Genomic DNA, 21977 nt, shown 5'->3' on the forward strand with positions numbered 1-21977 from the left:
TTTGAGTTTGGAAAAGTCAAGATAAGACATGCATTTTTAGTCCCACAATGGGTAAATATCAGATTTACAGCAGTGGGAGTGCAAGACTGTAGTTCAAAGCACACATGAGGAGATGAAGTGCAGGATCAGGGTAATACAAATCTGAAGTTATATACACTATATACTGCTGTATACTGTACATTTTGACCAAGCCACAGTTTTATTGCACAGTTTATTGCATGGTTATTGCACATGATTCTTTTGGAACGGTTTTTATTATCTAGTCTGACTAGTGGAGCTCCTTAGTGCAGTGAGTGAGTGGGAGTTTGTTCATCATAGGACAGCTTGCTGTCATACTCCTCTTGCCCACCTCACCCACCTGTTCCGGAGGACATCCTAGGACAGAGCTGGCCTTCTTTGTCTGTTTGTTAAAAACTTAACACTATGTTGCCATGTGAAATCAATGCAGCCAGGAAGGAAGTATTTTTTCAGCAATTGTTATATCTTTACAACACTCTGAAAAGAGAAAGATATGTATTCATGTCTCACATAAGGATTATGGATGATGTGCAAAAAAGTCCTTTAATGCCTCCACGAAAATAGCTCTTTTGAAGAATGCCTTAGTTCACCATGATAAACCTCAAAGGGATACACTATTTACTGGTTTCATGTACTGTGTCATTTTGTTCCCAGTTGGGCTTGGAGCCAGATAGTAGCGATGGCGGCAGTATCACTTCCTGGTATCTTTGCAGCATGGGAAATAGTCTGGGGGGGTGTTTCCTCATATGAAATAAACATTACCCCTGAAGGCGTTAGTAGGTAGTTTCATATTGTGCAGCACTAGTTGGAGGCATGCTTTTAATTGAGGATTACCATCCTGACGACGCAGTCACCGGCGGAATCATTCAATTCCCTTCATTCTCACAACCAAGCAATACATAAACATCCCCCCGCTTTCTGCTTTCACGTCAGTGTGTCATCTGTTGCCATGGATGTTTCCCACTTTGTTGCACCCTTCCCATAGAGTGCTATGTTAAGTGCTCCTCTCATTGCACTGTATATGCTGGGACAACACATGCAGTCACATCCCACACTTCCATTTGAAGGATGTATAGGGAACTCCTGCGAAAGCCATGTCAAGATAGTTTTACTGACAGATGCTTTTTCTCCTCCCTTGGCGTTAGGTCAAGAAAAGTGGCCTGTTCGATCGGCTGAGTCAGGAAGAACGCAAAAGACAAGAGGTATGAATTATTATCACTTTTACAATTATTTAGGTATGAAACTTTGTCAATGAAGCCTCCTTACGGCTTGCTAGACCAATGACAAATCAAACAAAAGACTACTGCTTCATATAGGCTTTTATTTTTGGAGCAAGGACAGATGTTGCTGTTGTACCACAGTCATTATTAGGAATGTCATTGGAATTGACACTATGTGGGGATAGTCATGGAAAAAGGATTAGACCAGCCTTGTTTTTTCAATTTTGTATTAATTGTAATGTCTGGTAGCCCTTCAAGTATGTTACCTGAAGAATACAATGAACACGACAACATGGAATGCCTCAACACTGTTTTATCTCGTATAATGCCATAGCTATTGATGTAAGAACTTAAGTGATTTTGGTTATTATCTATGGTTATTAACTATGGAAATGGCTAGAAGTATGCTAAATGACAATCTTATGAGCTATTTTTGTCATGGTCATTGTATTTGTAGAAACAAATGTAAGTAATCATGTTTTCTATGACTGTAGGTGTTACTAAATGACATTATTTCCTCCCATAATATTCCAAGTTTAGTCTTATAAAATGAATACTTTTCTCCTTTTAATAGTTTGACTTGATTCTCATAAAATTATAGCAAATTTCTGCAATTTTTAAATTTCCATCTATTTTTGTTTTCCCTCCTCTAATTTTCTTCTTGTAATTCTGACTTTATTTTTATAATATTTAAACTTTATTCTCATAATAATATAAGTTTTTCCCCAACCTTATTTTCCCAAAAAATATAAATGTAAATTAAATAAAAACTTTATTCTTTGTTTAATTTGTTTCTCATATTATAGCTTTATAAAAATATTTTTTTCTTTCATATTTTATTATTTATTTAATATTTTATAGCTTTATTGTGCTAAAATCTTCCTTGTAATATTACCAGTTTATTCTCGTAAAATCTCTACTTTTTTTCTTGTTAGACTACAGCTTTTTAAAAATACTTTTAATCTTGCTAAAATACGGCTTTTTTTATTCTGGTAAAATTTCAGCTTTTTTTCTATTTCTGCTTTTTTTCCAAATATTTCAACTTTATTACTGTAAATCTTTTCCTCTTAACGTTATGACTTTATTCCTATATGTTGATTGTTGATAATATGTTTTCCCCATATTACTTTTTTTGTCATTAGACTACATCATGTTTCTCTTAATAGTTTGACTTTATTCTCACTTTCCCTTCTTCAGGCCATCTTTGAGGTGATCTCCTCAGAGCACTCCTACCTCCACAGTCTTGAGATCCTGATCCGCATGTTCAAGAACTCAGCTGAGCTGAGTGAGGCCATGACCAAGACGGAACACCACCACCTCTTCTCCAACATTGCTGATGTCTGTGAGGCCAGTAAAAAGTAAGAAATATCTTTTGTTGCCAGTAGACTAAAACAAAAGGGCTGGGATGTTTTTTGGCTTCTTACGTTGGAGTTTGTGGTGTTTTTCTTTGGCCAACGAGCCGTATAATTCCACTTTAAACACTTAACACTTGGTGGAGTGCACAGTGAGGTGTCTGTAAACAAGTACATTTGCATTCTTTCAGTTTGGATACGTCTGGACAAGCTCACATATCATTGCAATACTTTTTTTTTCTGTTTTGGTCAGCAGTTATGAGCCCTATGAACCGCATTTATCCATCAGGATTTAGAGTGCAGGCATGAGACGTTTAATGACATTCACGGCCTGGTAACAATAGACCTTTAAATCCTAACGACTGAGCTGGAAACACTAAAGTAGGACATGCCGTGAAAGCTGAAACTGGTGAAAACAGCCGTCTGCAAGCTTGCTGAGCGGATAAAGACAGCCATGAACGTTATGGGGAATTGAGTTAATTGGAATTAATGACAATTAATCGGAATTACCTGGACATTTGGGCTGGAAGTTTTCTTCTTTAGTGCCCGAGTAACCAAGATTGTGCTCCAAGATGTACTTATCTTCATCCTAATTATCTATTGTATTTCGCCATGCATTCATGTGTGTTACATTTATTCTTCCCTTTTGCTGACACTTGCTATGATAGGGACACACAAACAGCATCCTCTCTGAGAAGCTAAGATATGCAAACGGCTCATAGCACCCGTCAAACAAGACAGCAGAGTTGGAATTTGAGTTGCTTGTTCTCTCCACACCCTGAGGCGGTGGTGATGCTGTCAGTGCGTGAGTGTTTTACACGCAGGTGTGCTGCTGATTGTATTTCAATAAGACCCCGGGATATGAGCAACCCCATCTGCATACTAGTGTTCTTCACATTATCATGCAAAGAGCAGTTTCTCACTAGGGATGCTTGCTGAAACTCAGTACCATAATCATATCTGTCATGGGCATGTGGAATAAATGGGAATTTATTGTGTACAGGAACACAATAAAAAGGCATTGTTTTTGGACTAAATTTGCACGTTGAGCCAATGTTAAAGCACCGGCACCATTTCAAAAGTACCAGTACCCAAGCCTATTTGTCACATGCATGTTTGTGACCATATTTGTTTTTCATAATCGCACATGGATGTCCTTCATTTTCACAACAACGTGACGCGATAAGGGTCTGTGTCCTAAAAGGCAGCCCACATCCTTGACCAGTTAAAACCTATACTATAGTACTTTAACAGGGAGGCCAAAGGGGGGCATTTTTTAATTGAGCCATGACACATTCTAAAAATAGAATTTAACAATAAATTAAAAAAGGGTGTACTAAGCCTTTCCCCAATGTCAGCTGAGATAGGCTCCAGCATGCCCCGCAACCCTAGTGAGGATAAGCGGCATAGAAAATGGACGTATGGATGGAGGGATGGAAGAAAACAAAAAAGCAGTCATTTTACTTGAATTAGATTTTTTGTACATTTCAATTATACAATTTTATAATTAGAATTTTTAAATTAATTCATTCCAAATATATTAAATATTGATTAATAAATTATAACTTTTGATATTAGTATCAATATTGAATATTAGAATATTGATATTAGAAAATATTATGGGAATAAAGCCATAATAGTACAAGAACAAATATTGTGTTACATTTTATGAGAATATAGTAAAATTATTAGGATAATGTTGAATTGTAAAGAGAAAAAAGACTTATATACAAATAAAAAAATCTGTAATTTTTGGACATGTAGGTCAGGGAAAAGTTCTAATATTATCAGAATAAAGTCAAAATGTGGGTATTAAGTCATAATCATGAGTGGAAAATTGACCAGAAGAAAGTTGAAATAGTTGGCAAGTTAAAAACAACAGTAATGGAAAATGGGGAAAAAATGGAATAATGTCAAAATATTAAGAGAAAAAAAGTCTAAATCGAATTAGGAAAAAAAAAGTTGCAAGTTCGAAAAATAATATCATTTTCATAACATTTCATCTATATGACCAAGCTGAAATGCAGTTGTTTTTAATATAAGTAGTAAGTAAGTATTCTTTCACGCTCCACTGTGTGGCCTCGCTATAGGAATGTATGGACATTTATGGACACATGATGCCTTTGATCCTGTGTGGCCAGTCCTCATTAGGAAGGCTGCAGCATGAAGGGCAAAGGGGGGGCTGCCAGAGAGGCATTGTCTCCTATAGATAGCCAAAGTGTTTGGGATGGCACGGGGGGTTGCTTTTCACGAATGAGTAGAAACCACGCAAGCGGCCAAAGCCTGTATTTGTTGCTTTCCTGTTTGCCACCTTCACATCACATGCTAAAAGCCCTGTTTTGCCTTTGTGTCATGCTGTTAAAGTCACCATCTGCTGGTCCTCAGGAAGAGGAAAGGCCTATGTTGTTGTGTTTCATGTTGGGCCATGACTATTTTTAAGAGGCAGGGAGTTCCTCCCTTGTGATCTTAGTGTAGAAAGGTGTTGGGGATGTTTCCTGCTTCCTGCCCCTTTTGCTCTGCACTGTTTTGCAACGGCGCCACTCTCTATGGATGTTTAGCTACTACTTGTAGAACCCGTTTACCCGGGGCTGCAGGCATCCTGAGCCAGTGACATCCATAAGGCTTGCAGCATTATACTGCACAGTCTCCACATTGTAAACACATGAATGTAAAGTGGAATAAAGTCATGTCATGCTGGGAAGTGCAGGATTAAATGGCACGCTAACTTGATGATGACGCCTCCCCTGCATGTAGGTTCTTTAAGGAATTGGAGGAGAAACACCAGCGCAACATAGTAATCGACGACATCAGCGATATCGTTTGTAAGCACGCCAAAGCCAACTTTGATCCTTACGTCACGTACTGCTCCAACGAGGTCTACCAGCAAAGAACCCTGCAGAGGCTCCTGTAAGTGGCTGCACTCACAGAGGCTCTTATCTTATCTCCTCCAGAATGTAGTACTCTCACACTTTGACCTTGGGGATTTGCTACTTTTTCCTCTCCGCTCCACATTCTCTTCCTCGTTTTCGTAGGTCCAAGAATCCAGTTTTTAAGGAGGTGTTGACCAGGATCGAGGCCCACCCTGAATGCAGGAACCTCCCCATGATCTCCTTCCTCATCCTGCCCATGCAGAGAATCACGCGTTTGCCCTTGCTCATGGACGTGAGTGTGCATGAGCTTTGGAATGAGGAGACTTTGAATCTTATGCAACTTTTGTAAACCACATACAGGCCGTGTGCTTGAGCTCACTAACCGTCACCGTATTCAGGTGACCTTACTGTTTCTCTCAAACGATCCCTACAATTTAGCTTCTTAACTTTTATTTTTTTCCTTGTTCTCCAAGTGTCGGTTATTCTCCCATTTCCTTTCCCGTGCTCCACTGTCACCCTCCAATAAGTTGTTACGTAGCGTCTCCCAGGAGTCCACATGAACGCTTCTGGAGCCTGAGAAACTTTGGTTTCACTTCATTTGCTTCTCACAGCTGTTCTGGAGTTGCAATACGTTATCAGGAGGCCTGATAAGGTGGTGTGTGCTTTTAAAGGTGAAATCAACACACTTTTTCTTCCGCCTCCTGCAGACAATTTGTCAGAAGATTCCCAAAGACTCTGCGCAGTATGAAGAGTGTAAGAAGGCCTTACATGCTGTCAGCAAGGTCAGTGAATAACATCCATGTTTTATTTTTATATAATATATATATATGAGAGAGAGAGCACAAAAATCTATCCAAATAATACAATGAAATTAAAATAAAGTCAGTCTGTTGATAAATATCAAAATACAAAATAAAAATATTTAAAAAATAGGGCTTAGCCTAATACTAATCTCTTTAACTCATTCAATACGAAAGAGTATGGATACGTTTCATGAGTTAACAGCCACACGGGCCGAGTGGTTAGCAAGCCGGAGTACCCGGAGAAAACCGACGCACCGACAGGGAGAACATGCAAACTCCACACAGAGATGCCCAAGCGAAGATTTGAAACCAGGTCTTCCCGATCTCCTGACTGTGTGGCCTACATGCTAACCACTCGTCCACCGTATGGCCCGTCTGCCATCATAACAGCGTAGGACAAACATCAAAATAAGAGTTTCATACACCTCCGTCTAACAACGTAATAATGGGTTAAAGGGATTCTCAAATTGGGTCATGGACCCATTCTCGTTCTGGGTGGGTCGCAACCAGCTTGTGAAAAATTGCAACAGATTTCTATTTATTTATTTTGAAGTAAAATTGTGCAATATTTAGTTACTTTTCTCTTTTATTTTCTCTCCTTTGATTTTTTTTGTAATTCTGACTTTATTTCCATAATATTTAAACTTCATTCTCATAATAACATAACTTTTTTCCCCAACCTTATTTTCCAAAAAATTATAGATGTAAATTAAATAAAAACTTTATTCTTCGTTTAATTTGTTTCTCATATTATAGCTTTAGAAAAATATTTTTCCTTTAATATTTTATTATTTATTTAATATTTTATAGCTTTATTGTGCTAAAATCTTCCTTATAATATTACCAGTTTATTCTCAGAAAAATTGCAACAGATGTCTATTTATTTATTTTTAAGTAAAATTGTGCAATATTTAGTTACCTTTCTACTTTGTTTTCCGTCCTCTAATTTTCTTCTTGTAGTTCTGACTTCATTTTGATAATATTTAAACTTCATTCTCATAATAATATAACTTTTTCCCCCAACCTTATTTTCCAAAAATTTATAGATGTAAATTAAATAAAAACTTTGTTTTTTGTTTAATTTGTTTCTCATATGATAGCTTTATAAAAATATTCTTTCCTTTAATATTTTATTATTTACTTAATATTTTATAGCTTTATTGTGCTAAAATCGTCCTTAAAATATTACCAGTTTATTTTCAGAAAAATTGCAACAGATGTCTATTTATTTATTTTGAAGTAAAATTGTGCAATATTTAGTCACTTTCCTCCTTTGTAAATAGTACTGAAAAGGGACCCAAACACTTACAGTATGAACCTGTGTTTAATATAGAAGATGCCTGGAAGTAAGAAAGATGTATGTACTTTCTATATCTGTGTCTGTGCAGGTGGTGAGGAAATGCAATGAGGGAGCACGCACCATGGAGAGAACGGAGATGATGTATACCATCAACTCCCAGCTGGACTTTAAAATCAAGGTAGCGTTTTTATCATGGAGTTGTACACAACATGCATGTCCGTGTATTATACGACTATGAATGCTGCAAGAATGACATTGACCAAAGGTCTCCCCCCTCTCCACCTCCAGCCTTTCCCCCTGGTCTCCTCGTCCAGGTGGATGGTGAAGAGAGGAGAGCTGACGGCCTTCGTGGAGGACAACGGCATCTTCCTTAAGCGGACGTCGCGACAACAGGTGTACTTTTTCCTCTTCAACGACGTCCTCATCGTCACTCGAAAGAAGAGGTACGTTCAGCAACGAGTGAATGTGGTGTGTGTGTGTGTGTGTGTGTGCACGTAACTTCCTGCTGTGTCACATTTGAGGCATTTGGTTTGCACTACAAGTGTTTGGACTGGACTGGGACTGCAGATAACGTCTGTCCATCCATCCATCCATCCATCCTTCCATCCATCCATTTTCTATACCACTTGTCCTTCTGAGGGTCACCAGCCAATCACACATCTCACACTGTCAACCAGTGGTGTGCAAACTTCCAGCAATGGCCGTGTATTGAAAAATGAAAGGATGCAACTTTACCTTTAATGATTAAAGATGATTGAAAGATTAACTGTATTGGCAATCTAATTTTTCAGGTAAAAATCCGAAATAAGAGAACAAGGTTATTTGCCACCGTGTCAACATTCCCTGTTGCCTTCAAAGCGTGCTTTTTATGCCCCATGAAAATGCCTTCCTGCCCTTTCTCCTCACATGTCCATTCTCTGGGAGGGATTGTTTCACCCGACATGCACACTCAGAATTCCTAGGAATCATAAGAGGGCGGGAAAGAAAATGAAACATTCCATATGATGTTGTTTCTGGGAATGGGATCTGGAAAGGCAGATTGCTTCGGCGTGTGCTGTCCAGCTTGTGTTTTTGGAAGAGGGCTTTTGGGAAATGGGAGTGTGAATGAGAGAAGCTGTTAAAATATTGCTTTATTCTGCCGTGTCACGCTAGTCTGCTACCTTAGTCATGTTGAAGAATATCCAAGCTATTTTATTGTTCATGTGATCCAATATGGCTAAATACGTGTTCCGAAAGAGTCAACCAATCTTCTTCAAACGTCCAGAGATGTTTGTCTTTGAAGACCAAATGGACTGATGGTGAGTTTTTTTGTTTGGACATGACCTTGAGATAGAGGCGCTGGAGGCTAACAGTGAAAGACAACAGTTTGTTTGACATAACAGATGCTTTTCCTGGATCCAAAGTGGGAGTCACGTCTTGGAAAGCAGACCCTGTGTCACGCAGCATGGAGGCGTTACGTTGCGTTGTTGGACTGTGCAGGAACACTTACATAACACTCAGCATCCACAGCAGCTGGCTTCTCTCCGCTTCCCACTTTTTACTCAATGTTCCGTTTCCACGTTCAGTATTGTTATGTTTTCACTTCTTTCCACTCTTCATGGTCGGAACCTTGTGGCCTTACTTTTTACTCCATAACAATCCCAACACTCTTTCTCCCTCTCTTTTATTTTGACCACCACAGGAGGGGGTATAAAGTGTGGTCCGCGAGCCACTTGTGCCCCGGTGTGCTGTTTTGTTTAATTGGCTCATTCTAAAAATATAATTTACCAAGAAAAAAGGGCAAAAATCTGTAGTAATCTGACAAGAATTAAGTGGAAAATATTAAGAGAAAAATGTTGCAATTTAATTAGGAAAAAGTCTTCATTTTGTGAAGAAAAATAATGTAATTTTAGTCGAGCAAAACTTAAAGATTAAATACTTTATTTTATCTTTTAAAAAGTCATACAAAACAAGTGAAATTGTCTTTTTTTTTTTACAGAAAAAGTTACAACGGTTCAAATATTTAGAGAAAAAAAGCTGTGATTTAACAAAAATAAATTTGTAATATTATGGGGAAAAATAACTTACATTTTAGTAGTGTAGAGCTGAAATATTAACAAAATTATGCTTTTTTAAAATTGTCCTAATATAATGAGAAACAAACGGAACAAAATAAAGTTTTAATTTTGGGAAAATATACTGGGTAAAAAGATATTATGGGAATAAAGTCATATTCTAACATGGAAAATTTTTTTTTTCAATTTTACAAAAACAAACTGTGGAAAAATAATGTCATTTTAATAGCATAGAGTTGAAATATTTAAGAAAAAATAAATTTTCTAAAGTCATAATATTATCAGAAACAAAACAAAGTTGTAATTTTGGGAAAATTTGTTTGGGGAAAAAGTTATAATATTATGGGAGTAAAGTATAAATATTAATATTAAAATTAATATAAAAAATAATATTATAAATATTAATGTATAATATTAAAAAGGTTTAATTTACAGATAAGAAAGTAATGTAATTTTTTTACATAATATCATGAGAAAAAACATTTTAGTAGCATAAAGATGAAATATTAAAGAAAAAGGCTGCTTAAGTATGTCAAATTGTATGGTAAACAAAAGTGAAGGGGTAAATTAGGTTGGGGAAAAAGTTCTGATATTATGGGAAATAGGGTTGGGCGATATTAACCTTAGCATGAAATACTCATCTGCAGTTCTTGACTTGACCCCCTACCTAAGTTCTGCTGCATTTTAATCGTTTCTTTTTACTTGTACGGCCATTTTAACATGACCGTTCACGTTTTGGCTTTCCTGTGTTTTGCATGGTGCAACATTAGTGTTAAAACTTAGTCTTTCCACAGTATTGTCATTTCAGTGTGTTCCACCCACCCACCCACTCACTCACTCACTCACTCACTCACTCATGCATGAAAACCAGGCAGGTTCCCCTCCCACTCTGATCCCCTATGAGCCATGCCAATGGCATTCCAAACATCTCACCTGTCGGGTTATCAGTCATGAAGACTCCCATGGAAGCTTTTCACAGCGGCTGTGATGTATGGGATACGTATGGGATATGGGATAAGACATTTTCTGGAAATGCTTTTTTCCTGCCTGCCACTTATCCAGGCCATCACAGGGAAGCCTCAGACTTTAATGCACATTCAAATGATCCAACAAAGTTTATTTCGATATGACGTTATACAGCAGATGAGTTTTTTTGTAGTATTCATGAGCTGATCATTAACTTAAAAATACACAATGGCTTTGTTTACATTTTCAGTAAATGAAGTAAGTAAATTACACTTAAAAAAAAATTACACTTAAAAATGATAGGCGGAGCCCTGGAGCTAAAACCTACTAAGCCCTCCCCTCCTATCTGTCTCCTATTAAGTTTTAATAGTTTGGCGTCCCTAACTCTTGCCTGATTTGTGAACAAAAGGTGGGGCTGAGGACAGGGTGGCAGTTAAAGCTCAGCTCGTGACCCCATTCTTGGTTCCCGACCTCCTCACAGTTCAAGGTTCATTTACAGCGTTACGCGCTCCTGTTTGTTTTGGAGCTACCTTTACTTGGACACGCAGCACGTGTACCTAAATGGACACGCTGGCTCGCACAAAGCTGGTTCCCGTCCAGCTCGGCCGCCCTTCCAGTCTGGGGTTGATAAAAGGCACATGGGCTCGACTTAAGCTCCTGTTTTTCAGCACACTGCGTAAACATACATGCACACTTTGCTTTAAGAGGTCCTACAAATTGGCTCCAGATGTTTCCTACCGGCCGTGCTCGTAGACAAAAGCTTATATACTCGGGTACAGGTACTCGCGGGGGTGGAAATGGCTCATTCTTTATTGTAAATGTGACACATCATTTTGTTGCTGATTTATAAGCCCCTTTTGGTTCTTTTTATTAACCGTGTAGTGCTTCGCTCTTAGGGGGATTGAGAAACCGGACCTTAAAACAGGGGTCTCCAAAGCGACGCATTTTGAAAATATAATTTAAAAAGAAAATGTAAAAAAAAAAAAAAACTGAAAAAATTGGAAAAAATCAGCAGTTATTTTAGAAGAATAAAGTCAAAATAGAAAATAAGGAAAAATAATTTCATTTTAGTCACATAAAGTTGAAATAGTAAAGAAGAACGACAATTAAAAGTATAAAATTAAAAGTAAAAAAAACAAATTATGTTGTCATTTTGGGAAATTTTGATTGGAGAAAAGTTATATATTGTTAGGGGAATAAAATATAAATATTAGGAGAATAGAGTCGTAATATTACATGAAAAAAGTAAAAAAAAAGAAAATCTACAGCAATTTTTTTCATTAAAAAAATATAATAAAAAACACACAATATGAGAAACAAAAATTGGGTTGTAATGTTTGAAAAATTATGTGCTAAAATTCAAATAGTATGAGAATAGTATGAATATGTTATGGGAATAAAGTCATAATTATTTATTATTCCAAGAAAATTTACAATAGGAAAGTTGATATAGTTGGAAATTAAACCGCAGAAATTGAAAAAAAACAGCTGTAATTTTAAGCAAATAAAATCCAAATATGAAGACAAAAAAGTTGCGGTTCAATTATGTGGAAAGTGAATGTTGTTTTAGTAACAATTCACCTTGATGGCAAAGCTGAGATGCAGTTGAAATCTACATAGTTTCACTTCTTAGCATATCTACAAGTGTTGCTTTCCAAAATATTAAAGTGTCAAAGTTGCATCCTTTCATGGATAAGTTTGGACCTGTTTTAAACGAACAAAGTTTTATGTGTACAGTAGGTGGAAGCAAATAGAATGTGTTCCACCTGCTTCCTCCAAATGTAAAATAAATATGATTGATGAAGTCTACGTCTTTCTCTTCTTCTTCTTCCTGTACCAGCGAGGACAGCTACTCTGTAATCGACTACGCTCTGAGGGACCAGATCTGGGTGGGCTCCTGCCAGCCCGAGGAACTCAACCTGTCGCCGGTCCGCAGCACCGCCAGCATGCTGAGCTTGCGGCAAGCTGGCGCCAACCATCTCTTCCGACTGCGTTTCCTCAGCAACCACTCGGGTGAAAAGGTGCCCATGATCTTGGGGACGGAGTTAATGTGAGTACTTCTTTTGTATCGCACCATGTACATGCAGATTATATACTATCTCCAAGAAGGGAGTCAGGTTAGACAGCCATTACTGTCTGACTTAAAGGGATAGTTGACGTCCCCATCAGCAGTGTAGTGCATCAGTGGTGACTTACCCTCCCACCTCGCCCCCATGTTTAAGAAAGTGGCTAGTTGGTGGGGTCTTTTGGTTGGTTGGACTTTTTCCCGATCTTGACAGCTGTATACAACGCATATGTGTTCATTCTGCCACAGGAGATATGTCATGTTACACATATCGGTATCGGCTGATATCGATATTGGAAATCAAGAGTTGGACATTATTGGCATTCGGTTTTCGGTTTTTAGCAAAAAAGCCAACATCCCGACATACTTACAAAAAAGTAAAAATTTGCCTCACAAAACTGGCATCTATGAAAAAGTCTGTCTGTATCACTGCACGCTTCCGACAGCTGTCAACTGTGGCGCACTTATTGTTCCAATTTAAATTTATGGGAGGGTTGAAATAGTTGGAAGATTTTACAATAAATCGCAGACATGAAAATACCAGCTGTAATTTTACAAGAACAAAAAAAAAATACAAAACAAAAAAAAAAATCTAGTGGCGCCTTGGTTAACATCCACCCTGGTTTGCCAATGTTCTGCTTAACATGCAAAAATGTTGCCTTTGCTTGTTTTCGCCCGCTTCTTCATCCGCTTTGTTTAGGCTGCCTTCTTGGATCACGCATCCAAGACAAAATATATATTTCTATTTTAAACTTGTGTTGGTACTATATTTCTTAGGCATACATTTTGAATGTTGAGTTGTGCCCCGGTGTGGTGTTTTCTTTAATTGGCGCATTCTAAAAATATAATTTACCAAGAAAAAAAGGCAAAAATCTGTAGTAATTTGGCAAGAATTAAGTGGAAAATATTAAGAGAAAAATGTTGCAATTTAATTCGGAAAAAGTCTTCATTTTGTGGAAAAATAACGTCATTTTAGTGGTGTCAAATTTAAAGATTAAGATTTATTTATTTTAAAAAGTCATACAAAACAAGTGAAATTGTGATTTTTTTTAAATTGTTTTTTACAGAAAAAGTTACAAATCTTACAAGAAAGTTAAAACGGTCCAAATATTAAGAGAAAAAAAATGCAGAGGAAAAAAACATTTGTAATATTATGGGGAAAAATAACTTACATTTTAGTAGCGTAGAGCTGAAATATTAACAAAAAAATGCTTTTTTGAACTGTCGTAATATTATGAGAAACAAACGGAACAAACAAAAACAAAAAAATCTAGTGGCACCTTGGTTAACATCCACCCGGGTTTGCAAATGTTCTGGTTAACATGCAAAAATGTTGCCTTTTCTTGTTTTCGCCCGCTTCTTCATCCGCTTTGTTTAGGCTGCCTTCTTGGATCACGCATCCAAGACAAAATATATATTTCTATTTTAAACTTGTGTTGGTACTATATTTCTTAGGTATACATTTTGAGTGTTAAGTTGCTGTGTGATGAGTTTAGCTTTCTTTTGTAAGATGACACTGTGAGTCAGACTGTTAAATTGTACTATATTTTTTAGGTATACATTTTGAATGTTGAGTTGTGCCCCGGTGTGTTATTTTCTTTAATTGGCGCATTCTAAAAATATAATTTACCAGGAAAAAAGGCAAAAATCAGTAGAAATTTGACAAGAATTTAGTGGAAAATATTAAGAGAAAAATGTTGCAATTTAATTAGGAAAAAGTCTTCATTATGTGAAGAAAAATAACGTCATTTTAGTGGTGTCAAATGTAAAGATTAAGATTAAGTTTTATTTATCTTAAGTCATACAAAATGAGTGAAATTGTGATTTTTTTTTTATTTTTTACGGAAAAAGTTACAAATCTTACAAGAAAGTTAAAACGGTCCAAATATTAAGAGAAAAAAAGCTGTGATTTAACAAGAATACATTTGTAATATTATGGGGGAAAATAACTTACATTTTATTAGTGTAGAGCTGAAATATTAACAGAATTTTTTTTTTAATTTTTAACTGTCCTAATATTATGTGAAACAAACAAAAACAAAAAAAATCTAGTGGCACCTTGGTTAACATCCACCCCGGTTTGCAAATGTTCTGCTTAACATTTTTGCATATTAGTGAGAGGGTTGAAATAGTTGGAAGATTTTACAATAAACCGCAGACAGGAAAATACCAGCTGTAATTTTACAAGAGCAAAAAAAAAATACAGTTGTGTGTTAAGTTGCTGTGTGATGAGTTTAGCTTTCTTTTGTAGATGACACTGTGAATCAGACTGTTAAACTGAATAACGACCTCCTGCAATTTCCAATGCGTGGACAAGCTTGTCATAAGTTCACTTATTCTTCACTGACTCGCGAGTGGCATAGTATTTCAACAATTAGTAGTAGTTCTGAAGTAAAGGAGAAGTCATAAGATTAGAACTTAACTGTAAATTAGCCACAGTGCTGTAGTAGTGGCTGGAAATGACTGTAACTTTACAAAATATCAAGGTAGCCAAGTTTTCACTTCCTGGACTGCGTGGGTCCATTTCAGGTCACAGGGATATTTAGTTACGTTTCCATTGTCGCGCCATGACTTCAGCCTTTACTGCCTGTTCTTAATGGAACCTGGGAAATAAAGTTTATCATTTTGTCTTCAGTGTTGTACTCTGAGGCGAGCCAGCTGCACCAGTTGATTGTTTTGTTGACAGTCTTCCAAGCCACAAGTCTGTCTCCTCATGGAGAATTGTTAGAATATGTGCTGCATAAATCATTGCTGTGCAGACTTCATTCTGATTCCCCTGCCATCTCTCTTTGCTGCTTTTGTACAAAACATAGACGATTGTTTACATGGATTATGTAACATGCTTAAACAAAAGGGGACCTGTCATATTTGGCTTCATAAAAAGCTTATTTGAGAATGAACAGTTGCACTTCCTGTGCGCTCACAGCAGATTATTCTTAACTTTCATTTCATACTAAAACTCATTAGTGGATGACAAATATTTTTGTCAGATTTGTTCAGATTTAAAAGTGTTTTTTCCCCCAATTAAATAATGGAAATGTAATGAATTTCTTCATAAAATAATCATAATCCTCAAATATAATTTCTGAAACTGAATATTTTTTTTAGTTATGGCATAGAACGCCTGTATACAACCTTGTAAATTAAACATTAGAGCCCTCTAAACATGAAATAACAGCCCTATAGTCCCCTTTACACACCCACAACCCAATAAAGTGGATGTATTCTGAGAAAATACGACATATTAGACATAAATTAGATAACATAGATTTGCATGTTAGTAGTTTTGTGTTTTTTTCTGGACATCCTACTTCCAATATTCCATCAATGTATCATAATGGCGGCTGGTGTCCCAGTAAATGTGTTCCTTAGGGAACCTTAGTGACAAGTCTAGTGTCTGTCAACCCTACATACGACCCTCCATTGTCAATGCTGACAATGTTGGTTCTTTTAGCCATACTTGTGCTTCAAAATACTTCATTTAGTTGATATTATTTGCTGTGTTTTCATGGCGTTTGTGTCAGTACACACACTGATGTTAGCTTTCCAAGCGACTACAGAGGTACTTGCTATTATGACGGCTGCTGTGGGGCCCCCAGGAGGGGGGGGGGCATGACTGTGATTACGCCCCCCCTTTGATAGCTTGGAGTTTGGAGGCCATTGGCTGGGATATAACAGAACAGTGTGTGTGTGTGTGTGTGTGTGTAGTGACCCGGTGTCCATTCTTACAGTAGTTGCTAGGCATCGTTGCATAGCAGCATCCCATTGTTAAACGGGCTATTTCCCACGACTAAGACCCCGCCCTCCAACCCGCCGTCATTATTTGGTGTCTCTGCCAGCTTTGGTTCTTTGTTTGTGGTCAGAAAATAGTTTCCGATGTCCTTTCTTCCCAAGTTTGTGACTAAACGCGACATGACACGTGATTGATCACATGATTCCCATCCCTCTGTCTTATTACCGTAAACCTTCTAATTATAACTGGCTGGTGGTAATTAGAAGAGGGGGGTAGTTGGAGCGTTTCCAAAATGTGAAAACTCGAAAACAAAAACAAATCAGCAATAATTTTACAAGAATAAAGTGAAACTAAGAGAGATAACTTGTAATCTAACAAGAAAGAGTCATAATATTAGAATGTTGTAATATTAGAGGAAGATTGTCATTTGAGGGGAATAAAGTTGAAATAAACAAACAAAACAAAGAATAAAGTTGGGGAAAAGTTGTCAAAATATGAGAATGAAGTCAGAATATCATGAAAAAAATCTAAGAAGAAATATTAAAATTGTGTTGAAAGAAAAAGCAACAGGAGAACATTTTACAAGGATAAAGTCCAAATATTAAGAAAATAAATGCATTTTAATAATAAAAAGTCACAATTTCACAAGAAAAAAATGTGTAATAGAGCTAAAATATTCAAGAAAAATATTTAAAAATATAATAAATTATTAATAATATAAATTAATATAATACTAATTTAATTATTCATTTAATAATTATGTATTAATAATAATATGATAAGATATTAAAGATGTAACATTACGAGGAACAAATGAAACAAAGATTAGAGTTTTTGGAAAATGAAGTTGGTGACTATTACAAGAATAAGTGAAAATATTATGGCAGTAAAGTCATAATTACAAGAGGAATATTTACAAGAGGAAATTTTCAATAGTTGGAAATTTAAAAAGAGCAGAGATGGAAAAAGCAGCTGTGAAAAAGCAAGTCAAAATATGAAGAGAAAATTATTACTCCAATGGGGAAAAATGTTGCAATTAATAATATAAAAATGTATTAGCCTCAAGTTGATGTATTAAATATTTTTAGGCTGTAATATTATGAAAAAAAACAAATGAGTAGAGTTGTAATTTTGCGGAAGTAAGGTTGCAGAAAAAGTTAGTGTTCGGAGAATAAAGTCAAAATATTCTGGGAATAAAGTCATAACGGTAAGGGAGAAATATTCCCAATTAACTTGGAATATTCTGAGGCAAAATAGAGTTGAAATATTATAAAAACACTAAATTTTTTTAATGAAAGTTGTTATTTGAGTAACAAACACAACAAAATAATTATCTTTTTTTTTTTTTTTTAGCAAATTTTAGGAAAAAAAAGCATGAAGTTGATATCAATAATTTTCCCCAACATGTTTTTTTCCTGAAATAATCACGGAAAAAATGCCGTGTTTCTTCATGTGACGCCTATTTCATGACACGTATTGAAATGTACTAAAAGAAGCAGCGCATGCATGTACTAATGTAGTAGTGGTACTCCTAGTTTGGCACATACCCTAACATAATGCTAATAGCTCGGGTGGCGGGTTTGAACGTATGTTGATAGATAGCAAGCTAGCATGCAAGGCAGAGCAGCTCCAAGCAAGCATGGTGTGCAGTGGATCTATTTGTGCACCAGCGTGGGCGTGTGAACCGGATTTCGTGTTGCATCGTAAACACAATCCGCCAACGGGGATTTTTGTCGTCTTATTCAAACACTGTACGATGGTAAAGTGGATATTGTTAGCCAGGATGATCATGGTTACAGTTTGCACTTTACTCTGTGACCTCATGACCTTTGACTTGTGTGTTTTTTTTAACACAAACAGACAACAAGAGCTCAGCAAGTGTGTTTATCTTTTCTGACTCCACTTCTGGCTTTGTTATGCTCTTCTTTTCTTGGTTGAGAAGCTCCCTGCAGGGCCTGTAAGTCGCCTATTATACAAAATATCATCTTCCATCATCTCTAGGAAGAGAAAACCTGAGCCGTTTGCTCCACTTTGGCGACATCGAGCCATTGGAGTTTGGAGGTTTCATGACCTCCCTGAAGGAAAAACCTCATGGACTTACTTCACGGACACAATGCCACCCTCTGACCTGCTCCGCCCCGCCCCAAACCCAGCCGCTGTATGTGCTCTTATACCACTTTACAGACGACAGCCTGGAAACAAAAACAAAACAGGCTTCTCTACATATCTTAAAACTAGGTACAACTGGAAGTGAATGAATGGCAAAATCAGACATAATGTGACAGGAATAAAGAGAAAATATTAGCAGGAAAAAGTGGTGTCATATTGTGAGGCGGAAAAAATGTTAGCGTAGCAATGTTAGCAGCAGAAAGTTGAACATTTTAAGAAAAAAAAGTAAATGAATAAAAATAAAAAAACATAAATAAAGCATAACCCTAAAATAAAAAAACATTGATAAATTATTATGATAAAATTGTAATTTGGGGGAAATTCGGTTGGGGGACAAGTTATAATATTAGGAAAATAAAGTCAAAATATAATGGCAATAAAGTCATAATTCTAAGAAGAAAAACACTAATTTTAGTAGCGTAAAGTTGAAATATTTAACTTTTTAAAAAAATTTGGAATACGAAAAACAAACAAATAGGATTGGTATTTTTTATTAGGTTGCAGAAAAGTTATGAATGAATGCAATGTTAGAATAAAATCAATGAGAGAAAAAGAAGCAATTTTATGGGAATAAAGTTGTAATATTGTTCAGGGAAAATATTTAATATATGAATATAATATATAATATGTAATATAATAATAATATTTAAATATTTAAATTAAACATTTAAATATTTGAATATTAAACTACTTAAATATTTAAATATTCGAATATTAAAGACAAATTACATTGTCAAAAAATTGTTAAATTATTAGAAACAAAATCAAATAAAGTTGGATTTGGGAAAGTCATAATATTCTGGGAATAAAGTCATTATATTATGGGAATAAAGTCACAATATTACCAAAAATTTGGAAACATTTGGACACCCCTGGTTTAAAGGGAAACTCCAATTTCCTTGAAATGTTGTCAAGGCTTTGGAGCTAAAATATCCATTTTAAAAAGACAGGACTTTTCAATCCAGAATGTTTGTGTTGTCATTCAAGTAAGGATTAGAAGAGGCCGCCCCAATGATGGGAATCATGCCTCCCTCCCCCTCCAACATGGGAGTTTCTCCCTCTGTGTGATGTTTTTGTGGAGTGCTCGGGCTGGAATGGTATGGTAATGGTAAGCGTACAGATAGCAGGTCAACACACTGATGATGGAGATGAGCTGCTGTGGAAGAGGAAGGAAGAACTGTCATCGTTCTTTATCTGGGTGGGACAGCGCTGCCCCGTTTGCCCCCACGTTGGATTTATGATGCGCCACATTCTCTCGCCCTTTCAGCGCCTTAACATCAGGAAGGAGGCGGCACATGCGTGTAAACACACTCGCTACATTCCTTCCACAGATAACCATGAAGTGGCTGTCCAACATGTTGGTTTTATAGAACAACGGCATGAACGGAGCGAGTCTCTTTGTTTCTGTGGGGGGAGGCGGGGCCGCTAGCATACACACATGTCTGGTGACACCCCCTACTAGTTGGTTGCGGACCACAAATGCCCCCAGGCTGCACTTTGGACACCCTGAGGGTTATCCTAATGTGGTCGTATATTATTTAGTAGTAATTTAGGGTCCCTTTGGAGGAACTTGGACCAACTTCAATACTTTTTCAACCTTAAACTCCAATAATGGTACACCCTTAAAAATGATGTTTCCAGACCCGTTTATATCCAAAATGGTTCCCGGTGTTATTTGAATGTAAAAAAAAAAAAAATCTTTTTAGTCGGGAACTGATATTTTCCTGAAACTCACCTATGTCCTACTGCTGATTACTTATATGCAAAATGGTTCCTGGTTTTATTTGAATGTAAAAAAATATATATTTTTAGTCGGGAACTGATATTTTCCTGAAACTCAACTATGTCCTACTGCTGATTACTTATATCCAAAATGGTTCCTGGTTTTATTTGAATGTAAAAAAATATATATTTTTAGTCGGGAACTGATATTTTCCTGAAACTCAACTATGTCCAACTGCTGATTACTTATATCCAAAATGGTTCCTGGTTTTATTTGAATGTAAAAAAATATATATTTTTAGTCAGGAACTGATATTTTCCTGAAACTCAACTATGTCCTACTGCTGATTACTTATATCCAAAATGGTTCCTGGTGTTATTTGAATGTAAAAAAAATATATTTTTAGTCGGGAACTGATATTTTCCTGAAACTCACCTATGTCCCACTGCTGATTACTAAAGAACGGGAAAAGGTAGAATGAGAGATGGGATTCTTTATACTATTTCTATCGCTATAGAACTGAATATTCCGTGTGCCCTGACAAATGGTCTAAAATGGCCGCCACGGCTGGGATTGGATGAGTTAATGACGGTTGTATTGTTTCAAGTAAACAGAGTACTGTCTAGAACTTCTTTTGTATATTGCAGTAAGACGTGGCATCACAGTAGAAGTAGTATCAGATATTCATGTTTTAGTCGGAGAGACTAGCTGCTGTTTGTCTGGGTCTGGACCTGGGTCTAGGTCTGGACCTGGGTCTGGTTGTTGATAGTAATCCATGAAATGAAGTGCCAGACAGTATATGAATATGAATATGGCTAATTGGGAGCATTTTCAACTTGCACTCCAGTCAACACAGGAGAGCCACTCCTCCGTTGCTTTAAGCCCCACCCACTCTAGGAACAGGTGAGGCCAAAGTTTCATGGAAACCGAGCAGCGTGGCTCCGCCCACTCTGGTTCTCTTCCCACGGCAAGGACAAGAGGTGAGAGAAAAGCCAAAGCCTCCTGAGACTCGGCCCTTTGTGCTTCCTCCCATCACCCACGGAACGCTGACAACACACCTCTGTTGTCTAACTGAGGGGAAGGGGAAAGGGGGGGCGGGGGTGTAAGGCAAAACCTGCTGAGCCACTAAATTGTCTTTTGGACTCAATGGGGTCCATTCAGTGTACGTTGATGTGGTATCCAAGGACCATATGAAGACGTATTGATCCGACATAATATTACTTTCTTTTTTCTTTTAGGAACGAGCGGGCAAGGTGGATCAGCGCCCTGGGCCACAAAATCAACAAAGATGAAACCGAGCAGGACAGAACTAGTAAGCCTTTGGCGCCCTCGTGTGGCCATCTGATAAAACACAAGTCATGTTGACGGTGATGGTAATGGTGATGGCGTGCTGCTGCTGTTCCAGATGCAGTCCAAGTGGAGGTGATTCGAACCTACACAGCCAAGCAGCCTGATGAGTTGTCCCTGCAGGTGGCCGACGTGGTGCTCCTGTCCCAGACTGTGGACGACGGTAAGAAAAACAACTAAACTAAATCGATCAAACATATTGACAATGTTGTTCAATCAGGGTGTCCAAAGTGGCCCAGGGGCCATTTGTGGCCCGTGGAACATTACAAAAATATAGCTTCAAAAGAAAATATTTGCAGTAATTTCAAGTTTAAAAAAAATTGAGGTAAAAATTATAATCTAACAAGAAAAAAATCA

General features: G+C 37.0%; 1 protein-coding gene across 1 annotated transcript in view; it reads left to right on the forward strand.

Moving 5' to 3' along the window:
* Positions 1-21977, forward strand: part of LOC131134176 (rho guanine nucleotide exchange factor 26-like) — a 29793-nt gene that overhangs the window by 6170 nt on the left and 1646 nt on the right. Inside the window, exons 5-14 of the mRNA XM_058079131.2 lie at positions 1164-1220; positions 2436-2596; positions 5345-5497; positions 5623-5752; positions 6168-6242; positions 7652-7741; positions 7852-8006; positions 12424-12633; positions 21512-21585; positions 21679-21783. Coding sequence (XP_057935114.2) covers positions 1164-1220; positions 2436-2596; positions 5345-5497; positions 5623-5752; positions 6168-6242; positions 7652-7741; positions 7852-8006; positions 12424-12633; positions 21512-21585; positions 21679-21783 — 1210 coding nt within the window. The remainder of the gene's footprint in view (positions 1-1163; positions 1221-2435; positions 2597-5344; positions 5498-5622; positions 5753-6167; positions 6243-7651; positions 7742-7851; positions 8007-12423; positions 12634-21511; positions 21586-21678; positions 21784-21977) is intronic.

Source organism: Doryrhamphus excisus, linkage group LG8, assembly GCF_037039965.1.
Source record: "Doryrhamphus excisus strain RoL-2023G ecotype Guam linkage group LG8, RoL_Dexc_Guam_v1.1, whole genome shotgun sequence".
NCBI classification, from domain to species: Eukaryota; Metazoa; Chordata; class Actinopteri; order Syngnathiformes; family Syngnathidae; genus Doryrhamphus; species Doryrhamphus excisus.